The sequence below is a fragment of the Herpailurus yagouaroundi genome, unplaced genomic scaffold (assembly GCF_014898765.1).
Source record: "Herpailurus yagouaroundi ecotype Mexico unplaced genomic scaffold, PumYag 186, whole genome shotgun sequence".
NCBI lineage: Eukaryota > Metazoa > Chordata > Mammalia > Carnivora > Felidae > Herpailurus > Herpailurus yagouaroundi.
Window position 1 is genome coordinate 40,475,269 of NW_024412417.1, and position 24,362 is coordinate 40,499,630.

At 53.0% G+C, this 24,362-nt stretch overlaps 2 protein-coding genes across 4 annotated transcripts; one reads left to right on the forward strand and one right to left on the reverse strand.

Annotated features, from left to right (window-relative positions):
* Window positions 1-11,344: 11,344 nt before the first annotated feature.
* On the reverse strand, window positions 11,345-22,566 carry LOC121043009 (uncharacterized). 3 transcript variants are annotated; one of them, XM_040494474.1, is made up of 4 exons: window positions 22,131-22,566; window positions 21,766-21,897; window positions 20,003-20,195; window positions 18,457-19,492 (listed from the first exon to the last, which is right to left on the reverse strand). In XM_040494474.1, the coding sequence occupies exons 1-4, from the start codon at window positions 22,293-22,295 to the stop codon at window positions 19,068-19,070; spliced, it is 915 nt and encodes a 304-aa protein (XP_040350408.1). In that variant the 5' UTR covers window positions 22,296-22,566; the 3' UTR covers window positions 18,457-19,067. The 3 variants fall into 3 exon arrangements, 1 of the variants encoding a protein (XP_040350408.1); XR_005796625.1 differs by lacking the exons at window positions 18,457-19,492; window positions 20,003-20,195 and adding an exon at window positions 11,345-11,800 and having other exon boundaries at window positions 21,766-22,566; XR_005796624.1 differs by lacking the exon at window positions 20,003-20,195 and having other exon boundaries at window positions 21,766-22,566.
* Window positions 14,542-15,139, forward strand: LOC121043010 (glyceraldehyde-3-phosphate dehydrogenase-like). The gene has a single exon (XM_040494475.1). The coding sequence runs from the start codon at window positions 14,778-14,780 to the stop codon at window positions 15,036-15,038; it is 261 nt and encodes an 86-aa protein (XP_040350409.1). The 5' UTR covers window positions 14,542-14,777; the 3' UTR covers window positions 15,039-15,139.
* Window positions 22,567-24,362: the final 1,796 nt, after the last annotated feature.

The window sequence follows — 24,362 nt, forward strand, 5'->3', positions numbered from 1 at the left end:
ATTCTGGTGTCTCTAAGTCTAAGATCGGGGTATCAGCAGCGTTTTCTTCTGAGGCCTCTTTCCTGTAGACGGCTGTCTTCTCCCCGTCTTTCCTCTTCCCTGTCTTTCTCTGTACTTGTCTGTGTCCTAGTCCCCCTTCCTACAGGGACACCGGCCTTATTACACCGGGGTCCACACTCTTGACCTTATTCTAGCTTGATCACTGCTTCACAGTTCCTGTCTCCAAAAACGGTCACATTCTGGGGCCCTGGGGGGGGGTTAGGACGTCAACATACGAATTTGGGGGCGACGCGGTTCAGCCCATGACACTGCCTCATAGGGTGCTAGGAAAACTGAATGAATTCAGGACCACATAGCACGGTTTCCGGAATATCAGGGAGGCGTTAGGAAATGCTAGCTCTGATTTTCGTTAATAATTATTATTGTTGCCAAGCACCTCGGTGGCCCAGTAGGTTAGGCCTCCGACGCGTGACTTCAGCTCAGGGGAGGAGCTCACGGTTCCTGGGGTCGAGCCCCTTATCGGGCTCTGCACTGAGGTGCAGAGCCTAGTTAGGGTTCTCTGTCTCTCTGTCTCTCTCTCCTTCTGTCCCAAAAATAAAAAGAAACTTAAAAAAAACTAAAAGCAATTATTATTGCCGCTGTCGTGACGGAGCCACTCCCGTGCCTGGAACAGAGTTGGAGGCTTTAGTGGCTTCCGAGTGGCCCCACGGGGTACAGCCAGGCGACACCCTCACATGGCTGTTACTCTCTATTCGCTTACTGGTCAGGACAATTTCTCTGGCAGATGTCAGAGGAGAAGACCCCTTGCCTCAAGTTCCCACAAAGGTGCAGTCCGGCCCAGGGCAACGCTGCCTCCTGGCCTCACGGGACGCGGTCTGCGAACACAGGGCGGAGAACGGCATCTGGCACACAGGCAGGCCGTCCACACGCCGTGCTGGATAAACGCATGGAAAGAATCCCTCTCCCTGATGTGACGCGGGAATGCGAGCTGCACGAAGGCAGGGGCACTCTCTGCCTCTTTCACTGATGTATTCTGGCCCCTACACAGTTTCTGGCCCACGGTAGGCACTTGGCAAATAACTTGTTAAATGCTCGTGGAATGAAACAAACGGACTGCTTATGCAGAGTCGTTCTTTCTCTCCTCCCATTTTACAAGTGTACCGTAGAAACTCAGAGCCGGTTAAGCGTCCGACTTCAGCCAGGTCACGATCTCGCGGTCCGTGAGTTCGAGCCCCGCGTCGGGCTCTGGGCTGATGGCTCAGAGCCTGGAGCCTGTTTCCGATTCTGTGTCTCCCTCTCTCTCTGCCCCTCCCCCGTTCATGCTCTGTCTCTCTCTGTCCCAAAAATAAATAAAAACGTTGAAAAAAAAAAAAAAAAAAAAGAAACTCAGAGCCGGGATACGGGTGTATTTCTTGAAGACACCTGCTGTGTGCTGGGGGCTTCCTCATTCGCTGTAGCCTCTCCTCTTCCCTACCCTAGCTCTCACCATCCCAACCCCCGTGGGGTGGATTTTGTGCCAGAAAGAGAAGGGACTCTCAGTCAGATCCAACCATTTCCTCGCTGTGCGGGGAGTAGTAGATTAATAAGGCTCAGCAGAATGTTTGGCACGTAGTAGGCATTCGATAAATGTTACTACGTTTTCCTGCCCCACCCCAAGATAGCTGGAGGAATGCTCTCCGTTCCAGCCATGGCTCCGCTGTTGGCCCTGGGCTGCAGAAGTGAATGAAGAGAGAAGATACCAAGAACCGAGTTGAGGAAGGGGAAGGGAAAAGCAAACCCCACCCGGGCTGTGTGGCAAGGCCAGAGGTGTCTCAGCCGCTCTGGTGAGCATTTGGGGAAAAGGCAGTTGCCTTCATCCTCATCAACTGGGGGATGCATCAGGCCTCAGCCCAGAGCCTCAAAGCTGCAGCCAGGGGTCACAGGTGGCTTTGGGGAAGCCGTGTCCCAGGACAAGACGGAGCCGCCTGGAGCTCTGGGCCTGGAGGAAACGCTGGGCACCCAGGGCCCAGAGCTGAATGGGCCCTTTCTCTTTCTGTAACAAACACAGGCCTTGTTCGTAGGTTGGTGTGTTTGTTTCCCCGGGCGGTTTCTGTTCTCCTTCCCCCCCCCCCCCCCCCCGGCCCCGGGCTCAGCCTCGGGCAGGCGCCTCCAAGAGCTCTGGCTTCGAGAATTTCTACAGCATTGCTCATACCCTTTCTGCTTGGAGAGCACCCGGGGGGGGGTCCAAGAGGAAGCGAGAGGTCTTCACCCTTTGCAAATTTATTTGGGAAGACAAAACCTGTCCAAGGGGCAAGGACTGTTTTGGGGGGAATCTCTCACGGAGGCCCGGGTACCGTCCTGGGGGTTTGGCATGGATTCCCAGGCTAGCATGCCAGAAGGACACAATTAGCCACACGACAGACTATGTCACCACCCTGCTTAAAACCCTTCAGGGCTCCGTTTTATTTGCTCGAAAGAGGAGATCGAGGCTCAGTGCTCAGTGCCTTTGTAGCTACGGTGGCCGAATTTGAACCCAGACCCATCTCCCTCTTTCTGCCCCCAGCCTCGGGTTGGGTCCCAGACTCAGTTTCTGCGCCATCCGGTTCAGTCCCCAGCTCCCCAACTCCTTTATTCACTCCCACTTAGACACAGGCACAAACTCGCCCCAGCTCTCCTGGAATTGCTTCTTTCCTCCGTAAAGCCGAGGCTACCGCACCGATACCGACCTCAGCGTGTGCGGTCAAGACGAAATGATTTCCTTCTGGGGAAGCACTTAGGCCACGCTTGGGCAATAGATTCCAGCTGTCCATGGTCCCTCATCCTCAGAGGAAAGCCTCTGGGAGCCGCTCTTGTTACTTCCACTTTACAGATGGGGCCGACCCACTAGGTCGCCGGCCGGAACGTACCCTTCTGCTAGAAATTAAAGTCAGTGTAGGAATTAGCTCCTTTTTGCAGGTGCACCCCCCTGGGGCCCAGCCTGGATGGAGATTGCGCAGGGAGGTGGGGGTGAAAGCCACTTCCTGACACCCAGATGTGCAGAGGACCAGAAGGCAGAGGAATGCTGGGCAGGGGGCGTTTCAAAGGAAGAGCGAATATACACGCTTGGCCTGTGGACCTTGAAGACGTTTGCCGGAGCCCCGATGTCAGCACCTGTCGCTGAGCGTAACTTAGACGCCACAGATCATGCTGAAGGTGAGTGTGTTGATAGGGGCAGCAGCAGAGACTGGAAAGTTCCCCCACATCTCTCTTGAGTCTCCTTCCCACGTTTCTACACAGGGCCAGCCTCACCGACTCCTACCGGCTTTTTTCCCAGCCTCCCGTCCCTCCTCTGCTGGGCTGTGCAAAGCACAAGGCCTCCAGATAAAGGCAGATCTGCCAAGGTCAAGGCCTCTCCTGTCCTTGACCGTACCCACGTCCTGGGCGCTCACCCAGACCCAGAAAGAAACACGGTGGCAGGGTCGCTCCAGGCGTTCTCTAAATGCGATGATCTCCCTCTGGGCGAGAGGAGGCACCCAAGAAGAGAAGAACCACATGACAGGGACTAGACAGGTCAGCATAAAGCGCCCCAAGGACAATCCTGGGACCTCCACTTGTGTCCTGGGGGTTCTTGGTGAGTCACTGAGCCTTGGTGACCTCGATGTCCTCTTTCAGGAAAAGAGGGCCCTGGGATCCCAGCCTCATGTTGCCGTGTTTCCCCCTAGACCACAAATGTCTCAGAGCTGAGACTGTGCCTCCATCACCTGTGCACCCCCAGGGCCCGGGCCATCTAGGTCCCCGCATCTCAGAGCTGGCATCTACTGACGTGGCAGAGAACACAGTGTGGCCAAGCACTCCGTGCGGATCTCCTGTTTTATGCTCCCTGGCGTCGTCACCTCCACTTTGCCCGTGAGAAAGTTGAGGCTTGCGGAGTGCAGTCAGCTTGCTCTAGCCACGGAGTGAGTAAGTGGGAGAGCCGCAACTCACAGCCAGGCGGACGGACTCTAGAACCTGCCGGCTCACCCGCCGGGCTGCAGCGGGCCACGTAGGCTGAGCAACTGCGCCTAGCACTGACTGGGACACTCAGCTAGGCTGTTGAGAGAGTGAATATGCAAGGAAGCTAACCTAACAGCCGGTATCCAGTAGGCGCTCACTCGGTCCAACTGCTTGAGATATAGTCAGGCCGAACCCAATATGCCGAGATACGCAATAAAAGCATCAAGCTCAAGGGTCCTGGATTAGCCCCGGAGGCACAGCGAATCCAGTCCAATAACGTCTTCCCCGCTGAGAAATTGGCTGTTCGCCTCACTTACCGGTGTTCTGTCTGATCCCGGGGTCCCGCTGTCGGTGCAGCTGGGAGGTGAAGGTCGAAACCTGGCTACGTTCACTGGTTTCCGACGGGTTGTTCTCCAGTTACGCGTTGGTTCGTTCAGGTTCCGTCTTGGGGGTTCCCCTCGGGGCGCGGGCCCGAGCACGGGTCTGGGAACCCTTTGGGCACAGCCGGACGGGTTGCCCTGCCCCTGGTGAGCTCTGACCCCAGAAGCAGCCACATTTTCTGGAGGTGGCTGTTGCCTGGAGGGAGGAGTAAGGACACCTTCTCCCACCCGTGGAGAACGTACAGTCTACAGGGGGAGAACAAACGAACCGACTGTCACCATCTCACAGACCAGGAGACAGAGCCAGGGCAGCGATTGGCCGGAGTGCCCACAGCAGGTGAGGAAAGAAACTCAGACTCCACCCCAGCAAGGGAAGGGAAGGGAAGACTCCCTTCCACACCCCCAAGCAAGCGCGTGATGCACTTTAGCAGAAGTGCCCGCCATGTGCCAATATTCAACAGGCTCTCGTTGGAAGCTCCAACTCGTTCTCGAGGCTTCAAGAGGGCAGGACGAGTCCCGTATTGGAGTTTTTAGGGGACACGCCAAGACCCCAGATGGAAAAGACTCTGCGTTGAGGGTGTTCCTATTTCCCTGAGGAACACTTACATTTCAGAGACAAAACTGTATCTCTGGTAAGATAGAGAGACCAAGGGTCCAGCCTCAATGTGGTGCAGGACGGAGGAAGGCAGTATCTTCTTTTTATGTTTGTTTCTGTCCGGTCTAGAATCGAAAGTACTTCAAGACAGCACCTTGGCTGGAACGGTATTATGCTGGTACGTTCCCCTCCATGATTGCCTCATAAAGTCACATGGATGAAAATCTGAGAGAAACCCAGTGTGTGTGTAAGACTGATCTTGTCCTTGTCCCTCTGACGTAATGAGACTTATATTGGGAAACGGGCGGTGGGGAATGAAAACGTATTCTTTATTTTTCACCTCCTTGTCTTTGTTTGAACGTTTGCGTGAAAATCGGCAAGGGAAACAAAAAGGAAGGAGAAGTGGAAAAATTCCTATTGCCGGGAAATGAATACATCCGAGAGGGAAATACAGGTTGATGCCCTCCTAAGCCTGCCCATCAGATAACATCCATCAGAGATCAGACAGTTCAACATTCCGTGTTCCCTGTCCAGTACTCGTCCTAATGATAGGGTAGGGCATCCCGTCCCTTCCAGACCCGGGGTTCTAGAATCACACACGAGTTGTGTTTGGGTTTTTGGTGTTTTCCCCTCCTTCCTGAGAAGGGTCTTAGAGATTGTGGCACAGAATTTAAAATCACACACACCTGGATTCCAATCCTGACTCTGCTCCTCGGTGACAACGAGACTTTTGGAAATTTGTGTCATCCTTCTGCATCGTGGACTCTCCCTTTTGAAAGGAGAAGGGGTAGTCACTCTCCTCCTCGGGGTCACCGTGACGACGAAATGAGTTGACACATGAAATGCCTGATTGGCTCATGGTGTGTGCTAAGAAAAGTTAGTTCCTTCCTTCTCTTTTAAAAACCTTTCCTGGGGGGCTTGGGTGGCTCAGTCCGCTGAGCGGCTCAGGTCATGATCTCACGGTTCGTGGGTTCGAGCCCCGCGTGAGGCTCTGTGCGGACAGCTCGGAGCCTGGAGCCTGCTTCCGATTCTGTGTCTCCCTCTCTCTCTCTCTGCCCCTCCCCCTCTCATGCCTTGTCTCTGTCTTCCAAAAATAAATGAACGTAAAAAAAGATGTTAAACCTTTCCTAATTGGATTTTTTTAAATTATAAAGCAATGCATTCTCATTGCGTTTAGCCAGATAACATGGAAGTCTATTTTTTTTTTTTTTAATGTTAATCGTCTCATGGCAATGACCATTACTTGGTTACCCAATATCTATTCTCCATAGCCTTCTTAGAGTTTTCTAACGTTATTGAGCCTGCCTGATATCATAAAATGTAATATGTTGCAATATAATACCATGCAATTATTGCAGCCAGCTGAAAGACTACATTTCCCAGCCTCCTTTGCAATTAGGTACGGTTGACAGGACTTCTGAGATCGCGCCTGCGGACGAGGCACAAATAGCTTCCCCCACGTTCCTACCTGGACGAGGCTGCCCGAGCACCAACCACCGTCTCTGACCACAAGTGGCCTTGAGGAGAGGCCATTAGTCAAGGATAGTGACGCAGAAAGACGGAGCCCGAGTTGATGACTATCTAGCTATCGCCACGTTGGTTCTGGACCACCTACTTCTCAACTTCCTTTTGTGAGAGAAAACTAAAGCTCCTATTGACTTAAGCCCCTGTTTCCGTGGTGGTGGTGGTTTGAGTTTTCCGTTGAATGGTCCTGGATCTAGTTATAACTGATAAGCCTTCCTCCTCTTCTAGTCTCACCTCTGGACACGACTGGTATTAACCAATCACATCTGCTCATGAGATTTTTTTACGCTCATGGCAAAGATAGATTTATGTGTGCATGCATATAGTTGAATCATGCAGTAAGCCACACGTAGTAATTGCTTATTGATATATATATACATATATATAGACATATATATACACGTGTGTGTGTATATATACATATATATATACATATATATACATATGTACATATATACAGATATATACACACACACACGTGTGTGTGTGTGTGTGTGTGTGTGTGTGTGTGTGTATCAAGGTCAAATTCCCAGGCCAAGGCACACATATCTCTAGCATCAGCTTTCTACTACTAGGCTGTTAAGTTGCACTAATGGATATACTGTAATTTATTTACCAATAAGTAACTCCTACTGATATAATGACAAGGTTTCCACTTGCTTTTCAAATAATATAAACCCTGCTGTAAAAGACATCTGGTACAAATACCCTTACCATTACTCTTGTATTTTTTATTTTTTAGTGTCTGTTTATTTATTGAGAAAGAGAGAGAAAAGCTGAGCATGGGGCAGGGGAAGAGAGAGAGGGAGAGAGAGAATCCCAAGCAGGCTTCCTGCTGTCAGCACAGAGCCTGATGCGGGGCTTGACCCACGAACCCTGGGATCACGACCTGAGCTGAAACCAAGAGTCGGACACGTAACTGACTGAGGCACCCAGGTGCCCCTACAGCCCCACACTTGTATTTTTCAGCAAATGCTGCCACAGTGGGACGACTAGGTCCTGTTCTTTGTCACCCTTCCATACTCCTTCCTTTTATAGATGAAACAAGAGAGACCCCGAAAGCTAATGTGCCAGAGATAAGAGAGATGACGATGCCTCCAGAATCCTCCCAATTTTAATCCAAACCCCACGCTCTGATCTATCCAGTGGTTGCTGGAAGCAAATATTTGTTGAAAGAATATCCAAATAATCTTTGTAAAGATAATTCTTCTCCGGTCTCTGCTTGAACGTATCTGGTGGCAGGAACTCACTACTTTTCTTTTCATCTTTAGAGAATGTCTACAACTAGAATGTTCTTTCTTACATTGTGTTGTAATCTGGGGCCATGAAGAAAAAAATTTGTTTGATGTTTGTTTATTGGAGAGAAAAAGAGAGAGACAGATAGAGAGAGAAAGGGAATGAGCATGGGGTGGGGCAGAGAGAGAAGGGGGACAGAGAATCTGAAGTGGGCTCTGTGATGACAACAGAGACGCCCATGTGGGGCTCGAACTCAAGAGCCGTGGGATCATGACCCGAGCCGAAGTGGAACACTTAACTGACTGAGCCACCCAGGCGACCCCCGTCCCCGCCAAACAAATTTTCAGTGACACTTTTTTTTTTTTCAACGTTTTTTTTTTTTTTATTTTTGGGACAGAGAGAGACAGAGCATGAACGGGCGAGGGGCAGAGAGAGAGGGAGACACAGAATCGGAAACAGGCTCCGGGCTCCGAGCCATCAGCCCAGAGCCTGACGCGGGGCTCGAACTCACGGACCGCGAGATCGTGACCTGGGTGAAGTCGGACGCTTAACCGACGGCGCCACCCAGGCGCCCCATCAGTGACACTTTTAATCATGACCTCTGGTAATCATGACTATGAAACTACTACTCAGTGGTCTCAGTTCTGACACCTGGGGTCCTGGAGAGCTGGTCCAGTTTCTCAAAGGACAGGTGGGACCCACCAAGGCAGGCACAGGAAAGGCATTCAGTGCTATCCCCCTGGGGTCTTGGCACTCAGATATTTCTTCTGTATGGAGAATATACGAGCTGTCAGGCAAGGAACATGGCTGTGAGGATACAAAGAACAGTCACCGTTCCTGACCTGAGGATGGTCCCATCCCCTGACAAACCCAGCTTTGGGGGACCTGAAGCCCCCCGGTGATGGCCAAGGGGCACAGTTCAGAATGCTTGGACTCAGAAGAGAAGCACGTGTGGGTGGGGTTGAGGACTCACTTGGGAGAGATTACTGGAAATAACGTTGGCTGATAAGTGGGCAGTGGTCTTCACCCAACGGAAGAAATCATTTCCTCTATAAATGTTGATTTGTTTTTCCTGGAAAGGTTTCTTACTCACAAGCACTTGCACCCCCATGACAGTCCGCCCCCTCTCATCTTTCTCTCACATAGAGACAATATGTAGAAAAACAGTCTGAAAAAACACAGTCTCCAGAAGCTTCCTCTCTCCTGATGTTCCAACGAACCCGGCTTGACTTGGTCATCGCCCAATGGGATCACAGAAAGTAAACGTCACTCTTGTAAAACACTGGGTCTTTCAGAGCAAAATAAAAGTTGAAATTCATGGTCAAAATCTGTAGAAATTAAAGGTGAGGTAGAAACATGGGGTCTGAAGCCAACAGGCCTTGTGTTGGAATCCTGTCTGTCACTCATGCTGGGGGACCTGACCACATCACTTCTCCGAGTTTCATTGCCTGGTGTAGAAGGAGGATAGAAAGTACATAAGTCTCCAAGAGAGTAAATACGATAAAACCACCTCCATAAAGTGCTTGGCCCACTGGCAGTGATCAGTGCCTGTGACTCTCTCTCTCTCTGCTTGTATTTTCACTTGGCACAACATGGGCACGCACGCTGGGCGTACCCGCCCTGTTCTCTCCGGGTGGCTGAGAACGTGCAATAACCTTCAGAAGGTAAGATGTGAAGAAAATGGATCAGAAAAGGCACAAGACGAGGCACAGGGGTCCAACACTTCCCTTGAACCTTTGTTCAAATCCAATGATGCATGGTTGCCCTATGAAGTGACCAAGCCACCGGGTGTGGTCACAAGTTCAGTTCTCCTACCCGACTGTTGAGCTGAGCGCGCTTGCTATAAGCCAAGGGATAGCAGGACAAATGCAATCGATGAAGAGGAAAGGCGTCAAAACTTGCCCTGTTCTGCCTCTCACCACCTGTGTGGCTTGAGCCAAGTCAGTTAACCTCTCTGAGCATCAGGTTCCTACTGTGCAGAATGGGGCCTCCAAATCCCTCCATACCTCCAGAAGGAATTCTCGTGCTATCCAACGTGGACAGGAAATGCTTCATGAACTTTCTGGGTGGTGAGGATGCAATCGTTTCTTGGGGAGCAGCTCTGCAGGCAGGGAGGATACCCAGTCCAAGGACCCACCGGGAACTTGAGGTTTTCATCTGCGCTTTCAGGTGGGGAGGAGGATGCTGACGGCCGTGTAGGTGACATCACTTGGGGGCTGGACTGCCCCCGTTCCACTCCAGCTCACATCAGGCTCTCCCCTTGCCTCCCAAGGTCTTGGTCTCACTTTGAACCAGAGTCCCGAGGCCAGGGGCCCGGCCTGTCACATGGCCTATCAATGATTAGCAGCCTGACCCCTGCTTTGGTGGGCAGGAGAGCTCAGGGTTGTCAGGTGTCTGCCCACTGGGGCAAGTGAGGGTGACCGAGGACCTCCTCAGATAATCAGCTGAAGTCTGCCATACGCAACACCCCCCCCACCCCCAAGCGGGACAGCAGCCCAGTCCTTTACCATCAAGACTTTTAGTGAATCCCCACCATTGTGCCAACTGTTGATTGGGAGACATTTTTTTTTTTTTGGCCTTATAATAACAAGTCTCTATTGAATACTCAATGTCGGGTGCTTATATGTATTATTTGTCTCCTTTTCTCCTGGTGCAGACTTTTAAATTCCGTGACCCTTCCAAATAAATTTGTGCCTGATTAGCAATGCCCATGGGTATTTAAGCTGATAGTACATTTTGTGTGAGACAAGACTTACTGTGCCCTCAATGCCAAGGACACACGTGGTTTTGGGTTCCCCCTTATGCTCTAAGTCTAAGAAACTGTAGACAGCAGAACATAGTGGTTGCACATCGTATTACTCTGGCTGCTGTAACAGCGAGCCTTAAAATAATAATGACTTAAAACAAAAATTTAAATTTAATGATCAGGGGTGCCTGGTGGTTCAGTCGGTTCAGCGTCTGACTCTTGGCTTCAGCTCAGGTCATGATCTCACTGTTCGTGGGTTTGAGCCCCGTGTCGGGCTCTGCGTGGACGGTGAGGAGCCTGCTTTGGATTCTCTCTCTCTCTCTCTCTCTCTCTCTCTCTCTCTATCTCTCTCTGTCTCTCTCTCTGTCTCTCTCAAAATAAATATATAAACTTAAAAAAATAAATTTAATGATCATTGCCATATAAAGATCCCCTGAGGAGGTGGTCCAGGATTTGCATAGCAACTCCACAGTTATCAGAACTCAGACTTCTTCCGTCTCATTGCCCTGCAATTCTCCTTGTGAAACTTATATCTCATGTTCCAAAAAGGCTGCTTCAGTTCCACCCATCACATTCTCATTCCATCTCATGAACTGGGAAAAGAAGTTGCATATAGTACTTCCTCTCATATCTTACTGACTCGAGTTTGGTCACATGGCCTTAACCTCAAAGGACTCCAGGAAATGCATGTTTTAGCTGGGCATTCTTGTGCCCAGGTGAAAAGTCTATCACTCCAAAAGAAGAGAAGAATGGACATGGGAGGACAACTTGTATCTGTCACAGCGGTGAGAACTTGGACTTGAAAACCTGTCAACTTGACCTTAAACCCCAGCCCAATCACTTCCCAGCTATGTGGCCTAAGGAAAGGGTATCAGTTATCGATTGCCATGTAACAAGTTATCCAAAAACTTATCCACTGCAAACAACAAACATTTATTATTTTGTGACTCCTGTGAATCAGGAATTTGACAGGGTGGGGGTGAATGGCGGGGAGGGCAGCCTAGCTGGGTGACTCTGGCTCAAGGTCTCTTCCAGGAGGTGCGGTCCACTCAACGGCTGGAGCTGTGGTCACCAGGAGCTTTCACTGGGGCTTCCGAAATGGCTCGCTCCCATGGCTGTGGGGTGGGGGGTGGAGGGGGGTGCTCTGTTCCTTGCCACATGCTTTTCTCCCGAGGGCTGCTTGACGGTCCTCGTGACATGGCAGCTGGCCTTCCCCAGAATGAGTGATCCAAACAGTCAGCAAAGAGGAGGCCACGGTGCCTTTTGGGATCCACTCCTGGAAGTCTAGCACCATCGTTTCTGCCACATTCTATCCACTGGATTCACCAAGTGCAGCCCACGAGCACACGGAGGACAATGAGGCTCCACCTCCAAAGGAAGAAGAATAAAAGAATGTATGGGCATATTTTAAATTACAAGGCAATTTCTCCATTTATAAAATAATTTATTAATTTATAAAATAATAGGAACACTCGACTCCTAGGGCTGCAGAGGGGTTTAAAAGAAACAATGACTTCCCCTCGTCTCCTGGGTAGACATGACCTTGCTCTGCCCGGGGGATCATCAGTGGTCTGTTTGAGAAAGATGCCCCTGAAGCACCTACTCCATAAATCTCATCAGAAGACTATGCTCCTCAGGGTGCCTGGGCGGTTCAGTCGGTTTAGCCTCTGACTCTTGATTTCAGCCCACGTCATGATCTCACGGTTTATGAGATCGAGCCCCACGCTGGGCTCCAAGTCCTGATATCGAGGAGCCTGCTTGAGAGTCTCTCTCTCCTTCTCTCTCTGCCCCTTCCCTGCTCATGCTGCTGTCTTTCTCAAAATAAATAAACTTTAAAGAAAAAAGAAGAGTGTGCTCTTAAAGATTGCTCACGATTGTGAATGTGTGCACTTAAGACCAATGCCACCAATGGTGATGATGAGCATTTCTGTCCTCCAGCTAAAGTAGCACAGGTGTAGAATAGAGCAGGAGCATAGACACAGTTTGGAGTTCTTTCCGCCTGCCAACTGGGAAGTTATGTAATTGATACGTGGCTGAAGGGGGTGGGGGACTTGAGTTCTTTCACATTTGGCACATCGACTGGGAATGGTTTATATTTCTACGCTGCAGATCTTCAAAAATCACACAGTTCACATTCACGTAGAATGTGGGTAGTGTTGTGGGCGTTTATGGATTTGTTTCTGTCACTAGATGAGTTCCCTGAGGACAGAGAATGGGGGCCTCAAAAAGGCAACCCACTTCTGGAATCCTCAGTTTTCTTCATCTGTACAATGTGGGTGATAACACCCACTCACAGAAAGTCTGTCCTGAAGGTCAGCGGGGGCTCTGTGGAGAGAAAGCCCAGGTGGCCCAACATGCTAGAAGTCAAGGGTGAAGGGAAGAACTGAGGGGCAGAGGGAATGGAGAAACTCTTCAGAGAGGGAGTCAGAAACCGGGGGCCAGCTTCAGTAGGTCATGGGTGTGAGCCAAGCCAGGTAGTTCAAAGGACTCCCTAGAAACAGGGGCCGGAAATGGACACCCCGTTGGCTTGAGCTGGAGGCCATTCACCCCCCAGCTGACGGCAGGACACAGAGCTGGGCTTTCGGGTCCTATCGCGGCCAAGAAGCCAGAGACCAGTGGCAACCATGAAACTTGCCTGTGCTTTCCTGAGTTTTGGGTCGAGGCGCTGGCTCTGTCTTGGGCATCTCCTTCTGGAATGTTCTGCGGATGCTGCTGCAAACCCGGCATGTCTCAAATGGGCCTCCTCAGCCTCACCTCCGCACAAGACTGTCCACAGGGCTGGCTTTGTCCCATGTTATCTCCTGGGACCAGTTGCTGAGACCAGTTGGTCTTCCCCCCTCCCCCATGCCTCCCTGCTTCCTGTCCAACCAGACGTCACATCCTGTCCCATCTTTCTGTGCCTTGTCTCCTGAATTGGTCCACTTTTCCTTTCTCTGGCTGCCTTGCCGGATCTGGCATCTCCTGCTCCATCCGCCAAAGGGCCTTCCTAACGGCAGCTTGGAGCACACCAATTCACCCGTTGCAAGGCCTTTTATGGCTTTCTCTGGCACACGGTTGAAAAGACTTGGCCAGTCAGAAGGAAAAGGACTTCTCGATTTATATTCCACATCGTGGGTTGCTCTAGACTCACACCATTTTGAACTCTACAGGCCAGCTTTCTGGGGCTCTCCTCCCACACCCCCATTCAACACCACGTCCTGACAAAAGTCCAGTTGGGATTCGCCTTCTCCCCAGGAACCTTCCACGAGCCCACGCTCCGAATTCATCTTCCCTTCCCAGGTCTTAGTAGCCCTTTGAACCTTTCTAATATACTTTACTACCCGTCTCCTGATAAAGGGTTATTCACATATCGATTTGTTTCCACCTGACTGTAGATCAAGGACTTTAGCTTATTTAATTACATAAACAGTATAGGTGTCAAGGCCAATACTCAAAATATGGAGCCCTTCACAGGAATGTCCTCGCCGAAGAGAAGCTGTAGCCGCTGAATTAATCATAGCAGGAACATAATAGGCTCCTAATAAATATTAAGAAATAGGGGCGCCTGGGTGGCTCAGTCGGTTAAGCGTCCGACTTCAGCTCAGGTCACGATCTCGCGGTCCGCGAGTTCGAGCCCCGCGTCGGGCTCTGGGCTGACGGCTCAGAGCCTGGAGCCTGCTTCCGATTCTGTGTCTCCCTCTCTCTCTGCCCCTCCCCCGTTCATGCTGTGTCTCTCTCTGTCTCAAAAATAAATAAAACGTTAAAAAAAAATTTTTTTTTAAAGAAATAATTTATGGGCGACTCAATAGCAAAAAAAGCCCAAATGGGTGCCTGGGTGCTTCAGTCGGTCAAGCGTCTGACTCTTGATTTCAGCTCAGGGCATGATCTCACGGTTCATGAGATCAAGCCCCTTGTCAGGCTTCTTGCGGAACGTGGAACCTGCTTGGGATTCTCTCTCTCATTCTGTGTCTGCCCCTCCCGAATGTGCATGCTCTCTCTCTCTCTCTCTCTCTCTCTCTCTTCCTGAAAACAAATAAGTAAACTTTTAAAAATCCCCTTAAAAAATGGGTAGGGGATCTGAATAGGCATTTTTCCAAGGAAGATATACAGATGGCCAACACGTACATGAAAAATAGGCTCAGTGTCACTCATCATCAGGGGAAATGCAAATCAAAATCGCGATGAGTTATCCTCTCAGTCCAGTCAGAATGGGGATGTTAGAATGCTAATATTAGAATTGACCCCAAAACTCACAGATACAGAGAGCAGGTTGGTGGTTGCCTGAGGTGAGGTGGCTCTCTGCTCTTCCCCGTTGGACAGACAGCCGCATCTCCTGGTGCAGTGCCAGCCGCGTCCCCGAGACACGATGGTGAAGGTCGGAGTCAACGGATTTGGCCGTATTGGGCGCCTGGTCACGAGGGCTGCTTTCAACTCTGGCAAAGTGGACATTGTCGCCATGAACGACCCTTTCATCGACCTTCACGACACGGTCTACATGTCCCAGTCTGATTCCACCCACGGCAAATTCCACGGCACAGTCAAGGCTGAGAATGGGAAACGTGTCATCCATGGAAAGCCCATCACCATCTTCCAGGAGCGAGATCCCGCCAACATCAAATGGGGGTGATGCTGGTGCTGAGTATGTTGTGGAGTCCACTGGGGTCTTCACCACCATGGAGAAGGCTGGGGCTCACTTGAAGGGTGGGTAAAATGGGTGATGGTGGTCAAAAGCTACAAGTTTAGGGGGAAAAAAAAGAAAGAATTTATGAACTGGATTAAATTCCTAACTTTGTCCAGGGTTGTCACAAATGCATTTATCTATTTAGCTTCCTCTGTGTCTCCTTCTAGCAAGTTCTCTTGAGTCCCTCCCTCCTAGGAAAAGCAGATCTTCTGTACACGATTCCTTCATTTGTTCAGGAAATTTCTAAGAGCATCTACTAGGGGCCCGGCACCATGCTGAACGCCGGGGGGGGACGTGAGTGCACAGAGAGTGCAATGTCTCTGCTTTCCAGAAACCTGGAGCCAGACCTGAGATGCTAAGAACAACAAGAAAAGAAAAGCAGTCACAAAATTCATCGTGACCCAAAGGACAAGATTCCGGAGGGCGGTGGTGCAGACTTCGATGAAGCCGGCTGGGCAGGTACCTCAGCCAAAATCTAAGGGGGACAAGGACTCATCCCTGGAGAGTCAGGGGGTAGCATTTCAGGCGGGGGGGGGGCGGAGATGGTAATCGAAGGTCTTCAGGTCAGAAGGCGCTGATCTGCTTGGAAGAAGTAGGAGATGGCCCTGGAGCTGGGGAGAAGCCGAAGAGGAACAGGAGAGGCAGTGATCCCGGCTGGTGCAGGGTTGGAAGCCACTGGAAACCAAGCTGTCTTGACATCTTTTTGAATAGGCCCTCGCCGCCATGTGCACGATCTTCCTCATTCCTGGGCTTCCACAGAAGCCACCGACAGCTGTCATTTCTTCTGATCTGGGCCCGGATCTCATACTGAAGCTGGCCCAGGAATTCCAAGGAGATAGGCAGGTTGGCCTTCTGTTGCCGGTGACACTAGGCTCCCAGCACTCACCTGGCTCCGGGGAGTCTGGGGCTGGCAGACGTCCCCGTCTCTCCTTTCTTCACACGAGGAGGGAAGTCCAATGCCTTTCCACCCTGCAGGGTCTGCCTCCCAGGCTGCAGTGTCCTGGGTTCCTCTCAGGGTGAGGCTGGATTCTAGTGAGGCCCCGAGTAAGAGCCGGCCAGGGCTCCTCCACACACAGCCTGTTTCCAGAAAGCTCTTTCCCCACTCCTGTTTGTTCTGGATGGCCTGCCCCTCAGGCCTGTGGCCTCCACCCATGTCTTCCTCTGGTCTAACCCTGAATGTCCTCCCGAGCTCCCAGAGCCTCGCTTCTCTGGTGCGTGACCGTCCCTCGGGCCCATATGAGTGCTTCCTCGCTAGGTTCCACAGGACTTCGGACCGGCAGGAATGGGAAGAGACACGCTGGAGCCTGACGGCACCCCAGGAGCTGCTATGCTCCTACAGCTATCACCTTATTGAAATTTGGGGTCTCGTTAGCCCCAGCTTTCAGATAGGGAAACTGAGGCTAAGAGAGGTGGAGTGGCCTGCTTTGGGCCAGGCGGACAGAGCATACACAGACTCCGAGGGTGGGCCCCCCACAAGGCTTCCCCGTGCTGCCTGAGTATCAAGTCCTTATACGTTCGACTGGTACTTCCGGTGATGGTTTAGCTCTTCACATGCCCTGGGCACCTATGGCCGGGCCAGGCCCTGTCCCCATCCCTCGGGACACGGGGATGCCCAGGGCATGATCACAGCCTCTATGCAGAGGCCGTGGACCAGAATGGGTCAGAGCTGATGCTTTGGTGGATGCGCTGATGCAGGGTCCAGCCGTTGTCATTCCACATTGGGCTGTGTGGTTGAGCGAGTAATGAACGTTTCCATTCCTCGGTGTCAAATTCACAGCCGGGGCGGTAACGGCACCCGCTTTCCCTGACTGGTAGGGTCTTAGCAGGACTAACTGAGAGACAATTAACAAGGAGCCCCCCGGCGTCCCTGCCTTGGAGGCCAGAGAGTGACCCCCAAACTCCGACCTCTTTCTGTCCTTCCTCGCTGCCGCGGTGTCAGAAAAAGCCACACCAAACAGATGGTCTACGTGAGATCCAGCGTCTCTGTCACATAACACACACTTTCGGCTTCAACCGAAAGCCCCTCATGCCAAGCACCAGGAAGAACCAAGAAGCTCTCAAACCGATTGAAAGACGATCAGTGGATTCCAAAACCATGAACACAGAAGTTTTAGAATTATGCAAAGAAACTTGGGGCTGAAACGTTAGGGCTGAAATCTTAAATATACTTCAGCGAGCAACTATGAACACACGTGAAACAAATGAAGAAAATAGAAAGCCTCAGCCAAGAAACAGAAAATCTCAGGGGAAAAAAAACCAAAAAACAAAAAACAACTAACCAAAACCCGAGAAGATATAAAAGAAGAACCCGATGAAACTTGTGGAACTGAAAATACACTAAGTGAAATAAAAAGCCCAGTGATGGGCTCAGAAGCAGAATTGAAATATAATCCTAATCTCGGGTGGAGACCTCCCTGCCTCCTGCAGGGCACCAAAGGCTCATGAAACCTGGGGGCTGGGATGACCATTTCTGTACCCCGAGGGCTCACCCCTGGTTCTGGCTAATTGGAGGGGCTTGCTTAAATGATGGCGGTGTCTGATTTTGGCTGTGAGCCCTTGAGGAGCCCAGGGAATTAACCCCACCCCCACCCCTAACCCTGGTCTCTTGTCTATGTTTCCTGTACTCAAGGGCAGCATGGTCCCATCTCCCTGGGATGGAACCATGGTTTCCAGTTCAATCCAGCTGTCCCAAGACACAATTCGGAATCTTGTTCTCCCTCAGTGGTCTCTCTTTTCTGGGAGATGCAGCCTGCAGGGAACAGCTTAGAAAATTCCAGCCTGCACATTGGTAGAGGCATTGAAGCATGTCAAATTAGCTCCTCATTTTCTATCTAGGAAAACTAAGACACAGGGAGAAAGAAGTTTCCCAAGGAGCCACTCTTGTGAGTTGCAGAGGTAGAACGTACAATCTCTCCACCAACTCACAAGAGGCTTTACATTTACACAACATTTTTAACGTTTATTCATTTTTGAGAGACGGAGCGCAAGCAGGGGTGGGGCAGAGACAGAGGGAGGCACAGAATCCGAAGCAGACTCCGGGCTCCAAGCTGTCGGCATGGAGCCCGATGCGGGGCTCAAACTCACGAACCGTGAGATCGTGACCTAAGCCGAAGTCGGGTGCTTCACTGACGGAGCCACCCAGGCACCCCGAGGCTTTATGTTTTAAGTCAGGATTCCTAGTTCCTGGAAGCCCAGCCTGGGCTTTGGTAGAGAAAGCGAGAGAGGGAAAGAATCTGCTCTGCTCTCCGTCTTTCATTCAATGAGTATTTAACAAAGCACCGTATGTCATTAGGGTTGATAGCAGTCTGCTGTTGCCGTGTAACAAACTGCCCCCAAACTGGTGGCTTGGAACAGCAAGCATTCATTATTTCTCACAAGCCACTGGGGCGGGGGAAGCAGTGATCATCTGGTCAAGGGTCAGCTGAAGTTGGCTGGGCTTTCTGGCTGATATTACAAGACCTCCCTCCTATGTCCACCAGTTGGCTTGCTCGTGTATGACTGGGCCACAGGTCTCGTTTTCCAGAAGGCCGACCCAGGTTCTAAGAGAACGGGTGGGATGGCGCAAGGCCTCTGAGCCTAGGTTGTAGATGCCACAGCATCACCTCCTCCACATTGTGTTTTTCATAGCGAGTCACGGCCAACCAAGACTCCAGGAGGCAGAGATGGATTCCACCATTTCTTGAAGGTAGAGCTACAGAATCTCTGTGTACAGGGTCATGAATGCAGAAGACCTGGACAACTATGACCGTTTTGGCTGTTGACCTTGGGGCTCTTCCGAAATGTTTTGCCTCTGTTTCCTTCTGACTCTTCAGGGCTGTGTGAGCTGCTTTGGTCAATGAAACGGAGGGAAGTAGGTCACTTCTGGGTAAAAACTTTAAACTCCGGTGTGTGATTCCCCATAGTTCCTTCTTTCTGCTATGGAAAGCAGGAAGTCAAGGTGGGCGGTCCTACCGGCCTGAACCCCTGAGGGTTGCTTTAAGTCCTTACGTACAGTCTGGGGATATGTGTCGCTGCGGCATAACCGAATTTATCCTGACTGACGCAGGCCTCTTCGACGTGCCAGAAACTACACACTGCGCCTGAGCAGGTAGATAAGAAAGAATAATCCACGCCCTGGGGGAACGCACGGCTTTGTGAGGGCAAGACACCGTAAACAGGCGAACCCACAAACGAGCGCATACAGATGCTCATGTGGTCAGGACATGAGGGAAAACAAGGGAACAGGAAATGATGTGGTTGGGAAGAGGGGAGCCGACGCAGACCGCGCGGCTGAAGGGAAGTTTCACCCGGAAGGAAACACTTCAGCCAAGACTCGGAGAGTGAAGAAGGGCAGCGAAGGGGCGAACGCTGGGCATGTCCAGCGAGGGTCAGCACGTGAGAGCGTCGGGGAGCCCGGTGGCCTGAGGGTAAGAGGGACAGGAGGCCAGACCCTCAGGGCCCCGGAGCTGGTGGGGAGGGGCTGGGGCTTTATTGGAGGCACCCGGGAGCCCCCCGGGTGTGGGTGTGGGGGAGGGTGGGGCTGAGCTCTTTGGGAAGCTCCCGAGCTCCCCATAAGCTGGAGGGTAGGGGAGGCCGGTCACCAGCCCCTGTCTCTTGGGCGTAAGCCCTGGAGACCCCGGAGCTCAGGCCAGGCCTCTCAGCTGCCTCCACAAAAGGGAAATGTGACTTCCCGCCAGTGTTTTCGACGACATAACCAACGGGCCTCTCTCTCCTCCGGCGTGGCAAGGCCCTGGGCCAGGTGGGGGCGGTCGTCAGGCACCTCCCTGAGCCCCTGGCCCAGGCGCTAGGGCTGGGGGGAGGGGGCCAGGCCCGGCCAGGACACCCGCACAGCTGCTCCGTTCACAGCTGCCATGTCGGCTGGAGGGACACGGGTGTCCTTGGAAGAGACCCCAGGCCGGGCTGGTCCAGATCTTGGGAGGCATGGCGGTGTCCTCCCCAGACCGCTGTGCACGAGGCGGCGTCGTGCCCACCAAGATGAAGCAGGGCCAGCGAGGCTCGGTGCCGGCGGTGGGGCCGTGCAGGCCCGTCGTTCCCTGCACCCATCCGGGCTGTGTCTCTGCCCCTGGGACAACTGCCGATTGGTGACGGTGGCCTGGCCCTTGGCTTTGGGGAGAGGGGAGAGTGCTTTGTCTCCTGGATGGTGGGTGGATGGGGCAGGGGGAGGCGGGAGAGGCACGGGGGGGCCAAAGCTGGGCCCCCCCCCTCCGTAGGCCTTTCTTCTCAGCTCTGCACACGCACCTGCGCATCCCGCCTGTCACCCATATGCACACTACAGACGCATACCACACTCGCACCGGGCCACACACTCTCTCTCTCTTTCTCTCCCTGTCTTTCCCCCCTTCCCCCCCCCCAACTCCTCTTTGACCTCAGGGCTGCAGCAGGAGAAGTGAGAACAGTGGGGGGGGGGGGGAGCCTGCAAAGCTGGCTGGCGGGAGGGAGACGGAAGTTTGTCACAGATGGTCTCCTTTAGCCTCCAAGGCATTGGATCGCCTGTTTCTGGAAACATTTCCCGGGGCTGCTCTCCCACACGTGTGTTCTGTCATAGTGGTGGAGGCCCCAGGAGTGACGCGGAGCCCTGGCAGGTGGGCTCCTTCCGGCCACCCCCGCCATCCCTTGGCTTGTAGGCCCATCACGCCCGCGTGAGTCCTGTCTTCACATGCTTCTGCCCTGTGTCCCTCTGCCTCTCCAACCTCCCTCTCCTCCTACGGACATCCGTCATTAGATTTAGGGTTCCATCCCTCATCTAGAAATCCTTAATTACGCCTACGAAGACCCGCCGCCGAACAGGGTCACGTTCACAGCTTCCCGGTGGATAGATGTCTTGGGGGTGGGCGACACCATTTAACCCGCCACGGGGTCCCTGGGCTTCCCCGACTCCTCAAGGGAGTCTTTGAACGTGGGCAGTGTGACTCTGGCTTCCCTCTCTGGCTGCCCGCCCTCTCCTCTGACAGGAGCAGAACGAGCTGGTCCCCCCTTCACAGGGCCCCAGGAGACACCAAGCAGAAGGGACAGATGGCCCTCAGGGGACTCGGCAGGGATGACAGTGTTCTCTTGCGGCTTCTCCCCGTGGGTGACGGGATCCTCCAACTGGAGAAAAGAGGGGTCTTCGTTGCAGCTGCCGCAAGCCCCCCGGGAACAGAAGAGGAAACTGAGGGCTGAACACAGTTAGGTCGGGTCAGGCAGGAAGTCTCGCTGGCCAGGCTGAGAGCCTGGCCAGGGGCTCGGCTTCTGGATCTTTGTATCTCGGAGGAGAGGTCCCTAAAGTGAGAAGGGCTTTGTCTGCTTGGAGGTCGGTGCGGCCAAGGTCCCGTGGGCACGGAGGGAGGCTGCAAGCAGGCAGGAGAAGGGTCTCCACAGGGAAAAACCTCTGTCCCCGGCAGGACAGGAGGAGCCCCTATTTCCTGCCTGCCCTGTGATCTGCCCCTGGGCTGGCCCTGCCCCCCCCCCTTCCTGGATCAGAGCCTGTGGTGGGTGGCGACGCCAGGAACTTCTTCATGCTGAGGCACACAGGGTGGTGGGGACGGTCAGGGCTGTCCCCTTCAGAGGAACAGCCTTCTTTGGGCCAGTGTCACCTGCAGAAAACCCCTGAACCCCCTCCCGTCCCTCTTGTCCCACAGACGGGGCAGCTGGAGCCAGAGAAGGGGCTGGGATGGCCTGAGGTCACACACATTACCTGGAGAGGCCTGCAGGTGCCCAGGGCTGCTTGAGCCAGCGCGCGGCCTCTATCTGGAAGCTTCCCGGCCTCAAAGTTCTCCTTTACCAGATGAGCCAGCTGGCGCTGCCCACCGAGCTTTTCTTTGTTGGTCTGGGAACAAAACAATAACACAACGTGTCATGGAGCCTCTCGTTTGGCTCACGAGCTGAGGTCTCCCGGGACAGAGTTTGCTGGGCCCCTCGGAGCTGCCAGGTCCGTGCGTGAAGTTGGCACCTCAGGTCACCGGCGGCCAGAGAAGAGGAGAGACGCGTTCACCGTCTGGGTCCGGGGAGGAATGAGGGCGTCTCCCTCCAGCCCCTGGGGAGTAGTCCTTGGCTCATGACCTTTGATTCCAAAGCGACTTCTCTTCCAAGAGCCGCTCCAGCAGGCTGGTCATGGGTGCTCTGTGGTCTGGCAGGATTTCCTTTGCACCACACAGAGCACCCTCTTCCCTGCTGTGTGACCTCGGGCAGGCTGCCTGACCTCTCTCTGCTCTGCGTCTCCTGCATGCTCGGCTCAAGGGAAGGCAGGGGAGTGAAGCCCTCTATTTCCACTCTGACGGCAGGGCTGTCCTTTCTCAGAGGTACAGACAGGAACTGAGCCGGCCGGAGTGGCTGTTTTAAAAGAATGCTCTGGCCGAGAGGGTGTGTCTGTACAATTTGGTTCTCTGCCCCACGGGCTCTGGGAAAAGTTCCAGGCCTGCTCGAGTTTATCAGATTCCTTTCTTTACTCACCCAACCTTGAATTCCATGGAAAACAAAATAGAGAAGAAAAAAACAAAGCAGCCTACCACTGGATTCCATCATTTCCTGGATTTTAAAGTCTTTTGGAGCTGGGTTTCTGCGCTCGGCCCCCTACCACAGGGGTGCTCTTGGGCAAGACGTTTCAGTCTCTCGGAGCCTCCGTTTCCTCGCTTCCTGTGTGTAAAACGGGTGTGGTAACGAAGCTTCTGCAGCGTGTTCAAGGACCGCAGCCGATCCCGGACAACAGTCCTTGGCAGGGCGCCCACGATCGCGGCGGGACAGAGCGGGCCGGTGTCGCTCTGGGCGGCCCTTCGTCGCCCCCAGATTCACACCCCAACCAAGATGTCCCAGCTCCTAATCCCGGCACCTGCCGATACGTTGTGTTACATGGTAACAGGGACGCTGCAGGTGTGATTAAGTTAAGGATCTTGAAACGGACTGATGTAATCACAAGAGTCCTTTCGAGAAGGAGGCCGGGGATCAGTCCGGTAGAAGGAGGCGAGGGGACCGCGGAAACGGAGAAGGAAAAGGCGGTGAGACGTGGGGCCAGGAGCCAAGGAATGTGGGCGGCCCGGGGAAAGCTGGAAGAGGCAGGGATCAGATTTTTCCCCTGGAAGCTCCAGAAGAAACACGACTCTGCTGACACCTTGATTTTAGACTTCTGGCCTGCGGAACCCTAAGACACGAACCGCGTGTTGCCTTAAGGCACCGACTGTGTGGCTGCAGTAGATAGAGGCCACAGGAAACTGAGAGAAGCCCAGAGAAGACTCAGTCCGTGCTGAGTCCCCCGGGCTCCCTGCCTCCTGCCCTCGCCCTGACTCCGCTCCTCCAGCCTTCTCGTGCGTTCTGTGAGCTTCCTGATCTCCCGTGCTGCCCACGCTCTCGGCAACGAGCCTGGCTCTTCCAGGCTCCCCAGCAGGACGTGCCTTCTGCCTCGTGGGGTGGGGTTGACTCCACGGTGGACGGTCCTTCTCTGCCCCGCTTGGGTTGGCAGTTCTGACTCAGACTAGCTGATAAAAATGTGCAGACGATGGTTTGCTGGGACTTGTCCCAAAACGCTCCAAGGAAGAATATTCTTCTGGATGTACCGAAAGCCAGTCTTCAGGTTCCTTGAGCTGAGGAAATGTCTCAGAAAATGTTAAGGGAAACACACGAGAAAGATGAACAGGCATGGTGGGTCTGGGATCTCCCTGCAGCCTGGGAGGGTTGGCTCCCAACTGCATGAGGTCTGGGAGCTGATAGATCATGGAGGGGGGCACCCCAATGTAGGACCTGAGGGTTTGAAGGGAGCAGAGCAGCGACTGCGGGCTGCGGGCGTGTGTGATACGAGGGGGCCATGCAAAGACCGCTGCCTCCCGCTTTGATGTCATTATTGTTGCTGTTCCGTGATGGCATTTCTTAATTTTTTTAATGTTTATTTACCTTTGAGAGAGACAGAGCATGAGGCGGGGAGGAGCAGAGCCAGAGGGAGACACAGAATCCGAAGCAGCCTCCAGGCTCCGAGCTGTCAGCACAGAGCCCGACGCAGGGCTCGGACCCAAGAATCGCCAGATCATGACCTGAGCCGAAGTCGGTCGCTCAACCGACCGAGCCACCCTGGCATCCCTCCGTGATGGCATTTCTGATGCTAACTGGCTGAGCCTCTCAAAGCATCTCTGGTTACCTGTTTCATTCCGCAGGTCTCTCATTAGGCTGAGTTCCTGGAGGTCAGGGGCATGTTGACCTTCATCTTCAGTCCTTAGCTCTTGGCTCGAGCCAGGGGCCTGGCACACATTGGGGACCCAACAGCCGTCTGCAGAATGAAGCTTTTCCTCCTCTGGCTTCCTCTCCTGA

Coding starts and splice junctions, on each gene's coding strand:
- LOC121043010 (XM_040494475.1), top strand. CDS start 14,778: ATGGTGAAGGTCGGAGTCAACGGATTTGGCCGTATTGGGCGCCTGGTC.
- LOC121043009 (XM_040494474.1), bottom strand. CDS start 22,295: ATGCAGGAGACGCAGAGCAGAGAGAGGTCAGGCAGCCTGCCCGAGGTC. Junction 21,898..22,130: donor AAGTCGCTTTGGAATCAAAG/GTCATGAGCCAA, acceptor TTTTGTTCCCAG/ACCAACAAAGAAAAGCTCGG. Junction 19,493..20,002: donor ACACCGCCATGCCTCCCAAG/ATCTGGACCAGC, acceptor TCTTACCCTCAG/GCCACCGGGCTCCCCGACGC.